At 40.1% G+C, this 14,833-nt stretch overlaps 1 protein-coding gene across 2 annotated transcripts; it reads left to right on the forward strand.

The window, feature by feature from the left end:
- Window positions 1–599: 599 nt before the first annotated feature.
- LOC129739654 (protein twisted gastrulation) lies at window positions 600–10,979 on the forward strand. 2 transcript variants are annotated; one of them, XM_055731131.1, is made up of 4 exons: window positions 600–713; window positions 4,342–4,819; window positions 10,120–10,267; window positions 10,330–10,979. In XM_055731131.1, the coding sequence occupies exons 2-4, from the start codon at window positions 4,393–4,395 to the stop codon at window positions 10,520–10,522; spliced, it is 768 nt and encodes a 255-aa protein (XP_055587106.1). In that variant the 5' UTR covers window positions 600–713; window positions 4,342–4,392; the 3' UTR covers window positions 10,523–10,979. The 2 variants fall into 2 exon arrangements, with proteins under 2 accessions (XP_055587106.1, XP_055587105.1); XM_055731130.1 differs by having other exon boundaries at window positions 604–757.
- The last annotated feature ends 3,854 nt before the right edge of the window (window positions 10,980–14,833 follow it).

Raw genomic sequence — 14,833 nt, forward strand, 5'->3', positions numbered from 1 at the left:
GTAGAAAAAAGAACAATAAAAAAAACCATCGTTATACCACCCAAGTTTCCGCTACCCGGCGTCATAGGTCCTGGACATGCTGTGGCAAGACGCTCTCTCTGGCACGTGTCCCGCCTGAATTTTCTCCGGCTTGCTTCTCTCGACTGTCCAGCAGCCTTGCCAGATCTACGGATTTCTCCGTAGTTCTACGGATTTCTCCGTAGTTCTACGGATTTTCAGCATTTCTACGGAGCTACGGATCGATGCTCGAAATCTACGGATTTTCAGCATTTCCTACGGATTTTCTACGGATAATCGCATAAATTCAAGGGATTCTGCGGATAAATGAAAATTCTACCTGACGACCAAAAAAAAAAAAAAAGGTCATCAAGTTTTATTTTGCCGAAATCAGTACGTTTTTCAATTTTCGTCAAATCTACGGACTTGAGCGGCTTTCAATCTGGCAACGCTGCTGTCCAGCCAGGTTTGGTTAAAATTGGAATGAGCGGAAAGAGAATGAAAGAGCAAGCACCCAACAAACTTACCTACATTTCGTTTCGTTTTCCTGAAAGCCTTGGAATCAGGCAAGTTATCCAAGCCGCGATCAGGTCTCTGCTGCAGCAGGTTCAAAACCAGTAGAAGATCGCAAATCGTCGCGAGAGGAAGTGTTCGCTCTTTCGGTGTTCGAGTTCCAGCCAGATTGTCCCTGCTTGAGATCAAGTTTTCTACTTCAGGTTAGAGTTGTTGGTTGAAGTGATTCTGCTACAGCACACAAAAGGTGAATACAGATAATTGGGTGTTTACGTTCTGTAATCCTTTGCGATCTAGACAGAAAGTTGATTCAAATGCTAGTGAAAATTTTCTTGAACGTCTCTCGTAATCGAAAGTAAACGGAAAAGTGCATGCAAAAGGAATTTTGTGATCAATTTTTTTTTGCGTACTCCTATGAGAGTTCTTCCAGAAAGGTGATCGATTGATGGGAAATGTTGTGCAGGTATTGGTGCGACAACGTTTCGGTCCCATGACATCAACACCAGTATAATCTTCCATTGAGTTGCTGCAGCCTGGCCTTGGTCACGGAATTGAACAAAAACAACTATCGAATATCATAACAATCCGGATTTATTGGGGTGAACCGTGATCGTGGTACTTTGTAACTAACTGGCTGACCTGAGAAAAGGGTTTGCTTCCGAAGGGAAATGAATTGTAAATTTATTTTTAATTGACATTCAGCTTAAAGAGTGGTATTATTGTAGTCAAAATGTGAAGTTGAAAACACTGATTTCATTATGAAATCCATACAGAGAAAAACATCGAGACGAGGATGTTTTTTGTAGAATTAATTGAGTACAGTGTTTGACAAGCATTTGTCAAAAGCTACAGCTAAGAGAAGCTTAAAACATGAAAAAACTGGAAATGAACCTATTTTTCGAAAAATCATCAATTTGATAGCCTCAGAAATCCTTGGTCAATGAGATGAGATGAGATTCAGAATTCAGATTCAAAATTAAAATTCAGAATTCAGATTCAGAGTTCAGAATTCAGGTTCAGATTCAGAAATCAGATTCAAATTCAAATTCCACACGCAGAAAAATAGGAATTAGTTTCAAAGGAAAGTGCCGCAAAAACAAAGGATTTTTTCCTTTGATTTTGGGACAAATAAAAATTCCTTTGATTCAAATGCATTTTCTTTTGTTTCGAAGAAATGCTTTCTTTTGAATCAAAACTTTTTCTTTGTTTCCAATAATTTAATGCTTTTGATTCAAAAACCTTTTCGTTTAATTTCATGAAATTTTCCTTTATTCCAACGGTATTTGGGTTTCAATTTAAAAGCATATGTTTTTTAAATTTATTTTTTGTTCCTAAAAATTCTAGTACTACAAATTAATTTTCATCCTATTGGAAATAAAAAGAAATCAATTATGGTTAAAACATTTTATTTCTCTTTAAGTACATGTTCATCATTCAGATCATCAATTTTCCACAGGATAAGAGTTCTTGAACCGGTACATCTGTAAATAAAAAGGAGAACACATGTATTACAAGCTTTCAAAAAGCGACATTAAGCTAAATAATGCAATTAAAAAAAATTTAAATTATTTGCATATATTGCATGAAAAGTACTTAGTGGACGATGTTTGTTGGCGGACAGTTCCATCCGAACAACTGATGGGTTTCTGCGCCAGATGTTGAGTCTCCTTGGACCGGACCGGACCGGACCGGAAGTGATTGCAACCGCTTAGTCGGAGGACCGGAACAATCGGTACAGTTACATATCTCTTCAAATTAGTTGGATGAATGGTTACCCTAAAAATAATTGTTACGTTGACGGTTTATTTGAAATTAAATTGATCTTAAAGACCACCTAGGAGTCCACTATCGTTTGTCCTCTCAAAGCTGTCGCCGGGTACGTCTCGTGATTCAGGTGCTGTCTGGCGGTTGCGTGGCAGGAAGATTCTGCAGAATATAAATAGGTCTGACTGATTGTCGGAAAAGCTTCTCGCCGACCCGTTCACCAAACAGAAGCTAATGAAGATATGTCGACTGTTTGACGAAAAAATACTTTGGTTCAGAAGAAAATTCATCAAAACCAATGAATTTTTACTTTGATTCTGAGTTAAATAAAAAATTCTTTGAATTCAAATTAAATATTTTGATTTAAAAACTTGTAACATTGGTTTTATGGGAAAAAACTTCGGTTCAATATAAAATTTTCTTGAATCAAGGAAATTGGATTTTGTTTCAATGTACACAAGGTTTTTGAATCAAAGATGTATTTTTTTTAGTTCAATGGTACTACTTTTCGCTGCGTGCAGATTCAGATTTCAGTTTTAGATTCAGATTCAGATTCCAGATTCAGAACTCAGAACTTATTTCAGGAATATAGACGAATGTTAACCGTCTTCAATTTTTCAAAAAAAAAAAAACATTACCATGAATTTCAACAAGCTTGAATCTTTCTTGAATTCTGAATATAAATTCTATATCTGAATTCTGAAACTGAATCTGAAAACTGAATCTAAAATCTAAATTTGAAATTTGAATCTGAAATCTCTACCTGAAATCTGAAATCTGAATCAGAATCTGAAATCTGCACCTGAAATCTGAATCTTAAATCTGAATTTTGAAATCTGGATCTGAAATCTGAATCTGAAATCTGAATCTGAAATCTGAATCTGAAATCTGAATCTGAAATCTGAATCTGAAATCTGAATCTGAAATCTGAATCTGAAATCTGAATCTGAAATCTGAATCTGAAATCTGAATCTGAAATCTGAATCTGAAATCATAATCTGAAATCTGAAATCTGAATTTGGAAGCTGAATCTGAAATCTGAATCTGTAATCTGAAATCTGAATCTGAATCTGAAATCTGAATCTGAAATCTGAATCTGAAATCTGAATCTGAAATCTGAATTTGAATCTGAAATCTGAATCTGAAACCCGAATCTGAAATTTGAATCTGAAATCTGAATTTCAATATGAACTCTAAAATCTGAATCTGAAATCTGAATCTGAAATCTGAATCGGAAAACTGAATCTGAATCTGAAATCTGAATCTGAAATCTGAATCTGAAATCTGAATCTGAAATCTGAATCTGAAATCTGAATCTGAAATCTGAATCTGAAATCTGAATCTGAATCTGAAATCTGAATCTGAAATCTGAAATCTGAAATCTGAAATCTGAATTTCAATATGAAATCTGAAATCTGATTTTTAATTCTGAATCTGAATTCAAATTGTGAATTCTAGATCTGACTTTTGAATCTCCATTCTCATCTGAATCTGAACTCTCACTTAAATTTCTCGAAAAGTAAAACACGACTCGTTATTTGTTTTTGCAATTGTTATGATACTGAGCTAACAACGCTTGATCTCACCTCAGTTTCTCAGCTTGCTTCCGAGTTACATTATCTCGTCATATGAGCTCTTTCGAGAAAAAATAAACTAGAAATGCTTGACGATTTGTTTACATGCTATTTAAATTGCCACCCTGAATGTGAGAAATTCTTCCTGACAAACATAACGATTCCTCTCACTCTCTCTTTGTGAATGGCCTCTTATTTAACGGTATGCATGCAGGGATTGGCTTTCATCTTCAAGGTATTTACTGTTGGAGAATACCTTTGACAAGACATTCATATAGCTGAACTTAACTTTGATGATTGTGTGTTGAGAGTTCACAAGCTAGAGGGATCACCTACGAGTTTCGAGCGATCTCGTCTTACCGTCTTTCGAAGACTCTTTGGAGCCGCATATTTTAAGTTGTTATGTCAATAAACGATGTATGTGATCACCTCAGTAGAAATATTTTAGTTATTCTTGACTGATTTAATGTGACAAATGTTTTTCAATTTTCAGGTTGAATCGATCGTTTCATGAACCGATAGGAAAAATCGGGAAAACCTTAAAATGTGGGAAAACCGTAAGATCCTGCTGGTGACCCTGGGCATGGGTCTGTGTTTGCTGTGCCTGGTGCAGCTGAGCTATTCCTGCAACGAGATGGTCTGCGCCAGCATCGTGTCCAAGTGTATGCTGACGCAGAGCTGCAAGTGCGACATGAAGAACTGTTCCTGCTGCAAGGAGTGCTCCGAATGTCTGAGCTATCTGTACACCGAGTGCTGCAGCTGCCTGGAGATGTGCCCGAAGCCGAACGAGACGAGCAACGAGCTGAGCAAGCAGTCCCACGTGGAGAACCTGGAGGGTTTCCCGACGCTGTTCAACGTGCTGACGGCCGAGGACGATCCGGACGAGCGCTGGAAGGTGTTTACCTTTCCGCTGGACTTCGATGCCGCCCTCTATGGGACCGGAGTGGACGGGGGAATGAAGTACTTGATGCGTAAGTATTCTGAAAGTTTTGCTTAAATTATAGGAATACGTTACTTTGAGGATTGATCATAAAGGGGTTTATATCCTGAAGTTACCGGTGACGTGTTTTTTACCTTCTGGAGAGCAAATAGAGCTAAGACCAGGTCTCCAGGATAATGAGGAAGCACGTACTCTGGTTAACTTTTTACTGTGGAGGGGCCTAAGCTTGCAACCGAGCGCTGCGTAATCCTGGGCCGATAATTTGACTGCACGTAAAGAGTACGGTCGTTAAGCCATGTTTCAGAGGAGGTGATGCCTTAAAAAGATGGCTGTGGAAGCCAAATCTAACCTCAAACATAAGTCAAACCACGTGAGAGCAAACGAGGAGGCGATCGTGGTCAATGCTCGTTGGACGACAATGTCCTGCAACAGATGCAAACGAAAGACAAGCTTCCCGATCTGAGTATCAGTGTGGAGAGTATCCGTCGTACTCACGCCAGAGCAGCTGTACAAATACCTACTAGTGACACGTTCAGAGGGCTATTGCTGAAGAAGCATCTAGGGAGAAGGCACAGGTGAAGTATTCGGTCGTGGTAGCAGGAGGCTGGAGTTGGACGTTGTATCGTTGAGATAACCAAACCAAACCCCTAGAAGTGTAAATTTACTTCCGTTCCACCTAACTGGCAGGACTCGGTAATTCTACCTCTTCGTGGCCCACAGTGCAAACGTTTTTGCAAGCCCCGGCTATTTCGGATGTACGGTCTAGAGAACTACACTTACCTTTCACCCGTTTATGGCGAGCTGGTGAACGAAAATGATACAATCGCCCAGAGAGGCCGAAGGATCAGAAGCACGATCGAATTTGCCTCGGACCTCGGGAGTTAAAAGTATTTCAAGTTGTAGAACCGGGCCATAGCTGACCGCCCAACGTAGCTGGCGCGAGCAGCTTTTTCCAACTGTGATGGGTGGAACACCGAATTGCGAATCTAGTGATCCCAATCTAGGGTTCTTTGCTAGTAAGACGTATTAAGCGTGTCAGATGCAAACTTAAAGTGGGAAGCGAGGTACCGGTAGCACCTAAGAAGCCACCGGGTCAATTCCGCGAGAGAAACAATGCGATCATCGTTAAGGTGGAGGATAAGGAGAGGAGATCCTAAACTAGCTGATCTACTTGAAAATGTCCAGGATGTTAGCCGGAGCATGTGATATGATCCTTGTATTGCGTAAGGGAGCAACGCCCTGCTATAACAAGCTATAACCAAATTAATGCTCTTTTCAGAAAAAATTGCCAGGACGCCGCGGATTGCCCATTAGGTGACGCTGATGCCTAAACATGATTGTTGCCCAGACAAACAGAGGGGGATAACCAACACAGCGATATAAGCTAAAATCAGTGAAAGAGCTTCACGACGCCAAGTTAATTTTACTGAAACGTTGCAGAAAACCCCGCAATCATAGAATTTTCAGAGATGTTCAAGTCATCGTTCGCAGCAATGATATGTAAAGGAAAAAGTATTTCCGGATGCATGGAATCGGCGGAAAGTGAACAAAGTGAAGAAAACCACGCTAATCAAGAGGAGAGGAACCTGTTTTCGCACTTTGTGGCCTTAGACGTTAGGGTCGCATACGACAGTGTTGAGCCAATGACGTACTGAACACGAACTACTGCACAGGAGACCTTCTGTGATGTGCGTCAAATCTGTTCTAAACAATTTCCCACAAACGACACTCGACCAAAACACGGTCGAAAAAGACCGTGTGAAGACCATCAGATATAATTATAATTTATTAGAAAGATACACATTTTGAGATTAGAGGATTTTCAGTAATTACCAGAGGCAAAAGGAAACACGACTGTTCAGAAGAGAAGGACTCATTCTTCATCATCTTTGTACAAATATATGAGCACAGCTCTTCTACTTAGTCGATTGTCGACTTAGTTCCCAAATGGGGTTTTGCTATTCACGTCGAAACGTGGATACTACAGACCGGACCCAGGTCAGAGAAAACTGAGCTCCTTCGTGGGTGGCTGTTTAGAAGTGATTACAATTGTTTCCTAAGGTTTAGATTGTCACTTTTTGAAGAGAAATTTTAAGCTGTTCTGTACATCCATTCGTATTCTTGAAATCTTTGACAAACTTTTTTTCTAATCTTTCTTTCAGAAATTAGTTATCTAAACTTCAAAAACAAAGAAAGAAATGAGGATGCCCATTCCCACTCTAAGCCCAACCTAGATTGAGCTTGATTTTCTTCGATCGGGACCGTAGTATTTGTTTCCCCAAAATACTTGGTGCCGGTGGCACGGTCATTGCTTTCTCATGCTCTGTTTCGGCTCACGAGTTTTCAGATTCCGTTCCTTTCTTGTTGCTATTATTTACACACGAACCACGTTTCCTTGTTTCCTGTTGATCGGTTTCATCTTTTTCCTCAATGGTAATAGCACCAGCTTCACCATCGCCTGCATCTGTGTCATCATTAGCAGCAATACGATCGGAGCGACTAGTCGACTGGTTCCGGGTGCATTCCAGGGAGCTTTTTCGATAACGTCCATCGAAGCTTTTTCCTCTGTGGAGACACTCTTGGGCACTCCTTCGTTACTGCGCAAACCTTTTCCTAACAAGGGGTCTCGAAAGGTCGCTCTCACCTCACCTTCGGATGTTGAAGGAAGAGAATGCGATCCACCAAAGCCACCTCTCGACAAAGGTTTTTAACCGACGATTGCTTAGTACACGATGCCTTGAGATGATCTGTCGCTCGGTAACCAAAACATTTGGCCTGCAACCCATCGTAGTAAATCCTCACTTGAACGTGATTGATGTGGAGACTCGCTGAAATTTCTCGGAGAATCTCGATATGGATGCCTCGCACACCAGACTATATGGGACATCCTATTTCAACGGCGAGCTAGCTGATGTATTGTCACGTATTTTTCAAGTTCCGTTGAAATCTGCGAGTCATCTATTTCTGGATGTAGTCCGAACATTCTAACGTAACGGAACAAATGGCCTGCTTCCAACAGCGTGATCTGGAATCTGGTGCCATCATCATAGTCGAAAGACGAGTTGCGGGGTAGCTTCTGGAGAACTTCTTGTAGCACTTTTTGATCCTGGAACTTCACAAAAACTGAATATTCCTTGGCATCTTGATAAATGCCTAGCAACATATCTCTTGTGATACAATTATCACGAAAAAAAAATTTAAAACTTAACAATCCTTAGGCTTTTTTGCATCTCTTCCGAAATTCATTCGAATTGTATTTTCATGACCAACCGTCGCCTTTTTGATCTCCGTTTTTCTATACTGCACTGCAAAAAACCTAGTTTTTTACTTTTTAAAGTTAAAACTTTCAAATTTTTCGCGACATGAAGAAAAAAAAACCCGTGCGCTCCGATTCGGCCAACGCCTACTGATGTTTTTTCCAAGTTGGGGCATTCAACCGAAACCCGAACGCCTCCGTTCGGGGTGTGGCTTAGAGCAAGTTCACTGGTGTTGGGAAAAAGTGGAAGAAATTTTGACACTTACGGCACGTTTTGAAAACTTTGCCATGCAAAAACATTTTCAAGATCTGTGGCCTTCTAGTTTTTTTACAACACGTGTTGTATTTTCGCATGCTGTGATGCAAAAATAGCAATATTTCAATCACATACGGCTGAAATAGGAACAGAGTTGTAAAAAAATACAACGCCCTACGATCTTGAAAACATTTTGTCATGGTAAAATTTTCAAAATGTCAAAATTTCTACCACTTTTTCCCAACACCAGTGAACTTGCATAGAAGCTGCACCTAAGCCGAAGTTTTGCCCAGAAGGCCAAAACTAAGGCTGGGCTTCGAACGTTCAAGGTACAAAAGGCCCCTAATCGCGACGAGAAGCAGAACAAGTCCGCCAAACCCCGTGCCAGGAAGTTGTACCTCAACATGCTGACGAAAGTTCAATGCTGCATCATGGACGACGAAGCATATGTGAAGGCCGACTTCAAACAGATCCCCGGCAACCTGTTTTTCACACCCAAGGATAAGTTCAGCGTTCCGGAGCATGCCCACTTGTCCACAGTCAGAAGATATCCAAATTTGCGAATAAATTCCTAATTTGGCAAGCCATCTGCACGTGCGGGAAGCGGAATGCACCTTGCGTGACCTAGTTTACGATGAACGGACAAGTGTACATGAAAGCGTGACTCCAGATGCGGCTGCTTCCTCTTCTGAAGGCCTACAACGTCCCAACTCTCTTCTGATCGGATTTGGCCTCATGCCAGTACTCCAAGGACGTGCTGAAGGGGCATGCGGACAACAAGGTCAATTTTGTGCCGAAAATGTTCAACCCTCCCAATACTCCGGAGCTTCACCCCATCGAGAAGTACTGGGCGATTATGAAGCAGAACCTTCTTAAACGAGTGAAGACAGTCGAGGAACTGAAGAAAGTATGGGTTTACATGCAAAAAACGGTTGATTCACAGGTTGTGCAGAATCTTATGGTCGGGGTGAAGGCCAACGGGAGGGGGGGCATTTGCATATGGACTGTAAATAAAATACGGATAAAATGGTAAAATTAAGTTTAATAATTATTTTGATGAAAACTCGAATTTTGCGAATCAATTTTGTGTGTGGCAATACCGTGGATACCCTTTAAGATTGTAAATACCCTCTGCTCGGTGGACATCTTGGGAACCCCGCGTTCTTGAATCGGATATCCTTATCATTGGAAAGTACCTGTGTAGTGTTATTTCTCAATGATCCAATCTGGGGGGATGATAACGGTAGAGATTGTAGAGACAAGGGATATTACACGAGGAGATGTCAGGCCTCGAATCGCTAGGAGAACAAGTTGGTGTGTTAATTCCCAAATAATTGCGTGGAGAGGTCAGATCTCAAGTCGTCAGAGAAGGGCCTTTTGTCATCTAGAGGAGAGATAAACGTGTTACAGGAAAGATATGTGTGCGTTAACCTCGAGTCATTACGAGGAGGGGTCAGAACTAGAGTCGATAGAAGGATGATTGAAGTCTAGCTTAGTTTAAGCAACCACTTTGAATACACCTCATCAACCCTGCGATTTGATGAAGCAACCTAACATTGGCCATGAACAAGCAGTGTTATTTCAGTGTCCAGAGACTGATGAACCTGCCGGTTATTAGAGAATATCGGAAAATATCTTCCGAAGCGGCTTGTGTAGTAACGGGGTTCATACAGGAGTTCTATCAGTATTAGTAGCTTATTTTTACAATCAGGCCCAAAAGAGATTAGGTGAATGTGCTCGAAAATTTATTGTAAATTAATCTTATTTATCAATCTTAAAATCATCAAATCTCTAACTGCACCTCGCTTTTCTCCAACAGACTCGAGCGACAACGATCTGAAGCCCCGCTTCGAGGAACAGTCGAAGAACACGATCACCGTCAACTGTACCGTGGCGTACCAGGCCCAGTGCATGTCCTGGAACAAGTGCAAGGAAAGTTGCCGCACCATGGGCTCCTCGAGCTATCGGTAGGTGTAGATCAAAATAAAGTTTAATGGTTCAGCTTAAGATTAACAATATCAAATTCCAGCTGGTTCCACGATGGGTGCTGCGAGTGCGTCGGTCAAACCTGTATCAACTACGGAATCAACGATTCCCGCTGTCAGCTGTGTCCGGAGAATAAGGATCAGGATCTGGACGATATACCGAACGAGGATGATCTGGACTATGGTGATGGGGTGGGACCTCTGGATAATGGGGGCGTTGAGTCGACCAATATCTGATTGGGTTCAGCCCTAGCCGGAATGTTCAGTAGTGTTTGGGTGGTTTTGAGTCGTATGAGTTCATTGAGAGCGTAGGAAGGGAAAAGCGGCAAAGGTACTGTGGAAACGATGCTAAATTGATTTTTTTGTTCTTCTGGAAAGTTGGAGTCTCACATAAATTTCCAACTGAATGAGAAAAGCTGCTTTAATTATGTGCCTTATTAAATGAGTTTCAATGGAATAGCTGGCCGAAAGTTAGAAATGTAAGAAACGGGATGACGTGAGAACATGCGGGACGGTATTTATGACGTACAAACTGTATTATTCGAACTTAAAGTATTTTTGAATGTACTTTAAATGTTTTAGAGTTAGTTTAAACCTCGATCGGCTAAGATGCTACTTAACTAAAATATGATGAGTTAGGAGAAAACTAATACGTACACATATTTGTAAAATAAAACACATTTTAACCACTTAATTTTTTATTTATTTGCGATTCTTTTTTCCTAATCTTGATAACAGTTTTGAAAATAATCGAACCAATGTCAGTTTGTTTTTTTTTGTGCCTCTTAAACTTTTCAAATAATTTCACCTCCAAAGCTGGTCTACGATGCAGCTCTTCTTCAGTTTTCTTTATTGGACCTTCTGATCTTTCATCTTTAATCACGAAGCTTTAAGTCCGATCTAAATATTATAAAATTTTTGTCTACTCAATATCGTCGGTTGGTGACAGTTTCGTCCATTCTTTGTTCCATGATTATGTTCTAAATATTGAATATTCACATGAGTTTTTTTTAAATCATGAATAAAGTTTTAAATGAAATGCAAAATCAAATTTGAACTAGGATTTCAAAACACCTTTTAATTACTATTTTCTAATGACAATTCCCACTGAAAATCAAGAATCCTATACATGTTAAAAAATCCGAAATATAAATTTAGAAAAACAATTTTGATTTTAAATGAGTTGAATCTCTTTGAAATGTTATATTCAGATTTGAATTTCTGTCAACAAGTGAAAAAAAAGTGAAAAAAAGCAGAATTTTTAACCATCAATTTTTAAGGTTTTCGCATCTGTTTTGGAACAAGATTGTTGAATTTTGAGTAATGATTAGAGAACCTCGCCTGCATTATTTGGTCCTCCATGGGGGGCGGGGGATTCAACCCCTCCAAAACCCCCCTTTCATACGGTCATGACTGACTGTAACCGATAATTGCCGAGAAATGCCTAGAACCTGAACTATAGCATGAATGATTCGAGCTGATTTGGTAAGAATGAGTCATGCTTTGGATTTAGAAAAAAAATCAACTTCAGTCGCATAAAGTAATACACATGTTCAGAACAAATTGAATTGAAGAAAGACGTTTAGTGATTTAAAAATCTTGGTGAAATAAGGAAATATCTGATCGAAAAAATATTGCTTTTGATTTAGAAAAATTCTTCAACACTATTTTCATAACTCTCATCCGGACCTCATTGAGAATCTTCAATTTCGATTTAGATCATTTCTTGAAACAACCGAAGAAAGTGATTGTCGAAGTACGGTTGTGTGACTGTTGGAGTGTCTGGAGAGGTTGAAATGATACAAGAGTGGTACAACGAGACCACCGGTTACGACAATGGCGCGGTTTAAGGTAGGTAATGCAAATGTAAATGTAAATATGAAGGTAAAAAATGGATTTTATTTTAATTTACAGAAATCCTAGGCAAATTCATAGAAAAAAATGGCGCCCTTGTGCAGTTGAAAAAAAAAGTGAATCGCCGATATTTTACTGTACTAGGTCTGGAACTGATGGCAATCCACTCAGTTTTTTTCTAAAGAAATATTTTTTTATTTGTTTTTGTTTACACGACCTTGCTTAGGGCCAATTATGGCCCAACTTGGCGAGGGAATATTTACATGATTTTCGCCGAATGTTGATGACATGCTGTTTGCAGAAGAATGGAAAATTATTTGCAGGAAAAGAGTGTTTGCTGAAGTGATATTGGCCCTTGTTCTGCGCCGCGCGTGACGTGATGATTGTCACCTCACCTCGGAGTCACCGTGAGATTTGTCACCTTATTCCCGGAGTCGATCCGGGTAAAGTGACAGAGGTTCATTCTAGGTGAGCGACCGAATGAACTCATGTGTCAAATTTGCTCGGTTTGTTTTTATTTCGTTCGCGATTCCAAATGTTAGATTCAAATTTAAAATCAAAATGTACAAATTTCGGTACGCAAACGGTCACAAACGGATTGCAAGGTTTAAGCAAGCAGCTGGAATAACTTTTGGAGCTGCGAATAAAGCGAATCGGACAGAATTTGGTCATATATGTTTGGTTCCTGGAGCGGCTTGGAAAAAACATCCAACAAAATAGCGAAAATCGACGGCTGCTGCCCTAATAAACTGGTCCTTTGCATACAGATCAACACATGAGATACGACACCTCGACGTCGATAAACAATGGTTCAGTCAGGACTTCAAAGCTGTAACATTAATTTGTTCGAAAACAACATTACCGGGTGAAAGTGAAAAATCCCCCCGCGACGGGAATTGGATAAGATGAAGTGAAGTGCAAAAAATGTGTTTTTTTTAATCTCGTTGCATGTAAATGAAATTGTATAAAATGAAATTATAACCTTTTTCAATTTTATATGTTTGAATTTATTTCCAACGTCTACCTAGTAAACTTTTTGCTGCTGCACAAATGATTGAAAAAATCAAAAATTGAAGTGATTTTTGTTTTGATTGATTCTTAAACTATCATACTTTGGAGTAATTAAACGTTTAGAACCTTATTATTCCGTTTTGCATAAATTTTCCTTTAAATTTTTATCCCGTCACCACCTGAAAAGGTACCGACAATTGTCACCTTGAATTGTCACCCGAATGTGACGATTCTCACCCACGGTGACTACGAGAATAGGGTAAGAACTCACAAAGTTAATCCGAAGTGACAATCCTCACCTAAACCGACTACTGGAATAGAGTGACTTGGGTGACTCGACTATCATCACGTCACACGCGGCGCAGAATAAGGGCCATTGTCTAAAACGTTTCGAAAAGGCGTGTAGGTGACAGCGGGGGAAATCACGAAAAAGGTTCTAACAGTTCTTGCAAAGATGGACAGATTCGAAGCGGAATTTGGTAATACTAACTCTCTGAGAGGAACAGTGCTTGAATGAACGTACAAACCCCCTGAGAGGGGCAGTACATAAAATTGAAGTACAAACCCCCCGAGTGGGGCAGTACTTGGATGAAAGTACAAACCCCCTGAGAGGGGCAGTTCTTGAATTAAAGTATAAACCCCCTGAGAGGGGCAGTACATTGAATGAAAGTACAAACCTCCTGAGAGGAGCAGTACATTGTATGGAAGTACAAACCCCCTGAGAGGGGCAGTACATTGGACAGAAGAACAAACCCCCTGAGAGGGGCAGTGCATTGGATAGAAGTACAAACCCCCTGAGAGGGGCAGTACATTGGATGGACGACAAACCCCCTGAGAGGGGCAGTACGTTGGATGGAAGTACAAACCCCCTGAGCGGGGCAGTACTTGAATAAAGTACAAACCCCCTGAGAGGGGCAGTAGTTGAATGAAAGTACAAACCCCCTGAGAGGGGCAGTACATTGAATTGAAATACAAACCCTCTAAGAGGGACTGTACGGTAATGAAAATACAAATCCCTTGAGAGGGTCAGCATCCTGAAAAGTAGTATGAGAATTCTAAACTGCCAAGACTTTCGTAATAATGACCAAAATTATGTTTTTGACAATCCTTGCGAGGATAAGAAGCTCTGAAATGATCGAACTGACCCGTGTTGAAACTTACTGAATAACACCTTTAGTACCTGCAAAGAGAGTAGTCTAAATACCCTGGAAGGATGAACATATAAGATCTGGGAACCTAAAATTTATTCATGTGTATCTGAATCTCTTAGAAGCTATCAGTGATCCTTGTAAGAATTATAATCTGTAAGGATTTCCGTAAGGGTGCTGTTATACTAAGACGACAAACAGTGCGTTGATTTTCGTCATGTTCATTATCTCTCCATGGAAAAAGCGCAGATCTGACATACTGAGCGCTTCAGAAATCAATGCTAATACCAGGGTGTTTTGTAGCACGACAAGTAGGATATCAAATGGGAATATGGTTTTTTTCTCGGTTTTAAGCAGTGATTTCGAGTTTGAACGAGATTGCATTAGCGAACGGATGTCGAAGTACTGTTGTGTGACTGTTGGAGTATCTGGAGAGGTTGGAATGATACAAGAGTGGTACAACGAGACCACCGGTTACGGCAGTGATGAACTAGGAAAAAAAAGTAATTCAACATTTATTTTTAAAACTGTTTTA

The sequence above is a fragment of the Uranotaenia lowii genome, chromosome 1 (assembly GCF_029784155.1).
Source record: "Uranotaenia lowii strain MFRU-FL chromosome 1, ASM2978415v1, whole genome shotgun sequence".
Taxonomy (NCBI): domain Eukaryota; kingdom Metazoa; phylum Arthropoda; class Insecta; order Diptera; family Culicidae; genus Uranotaenia; species Uranotaenia lowii.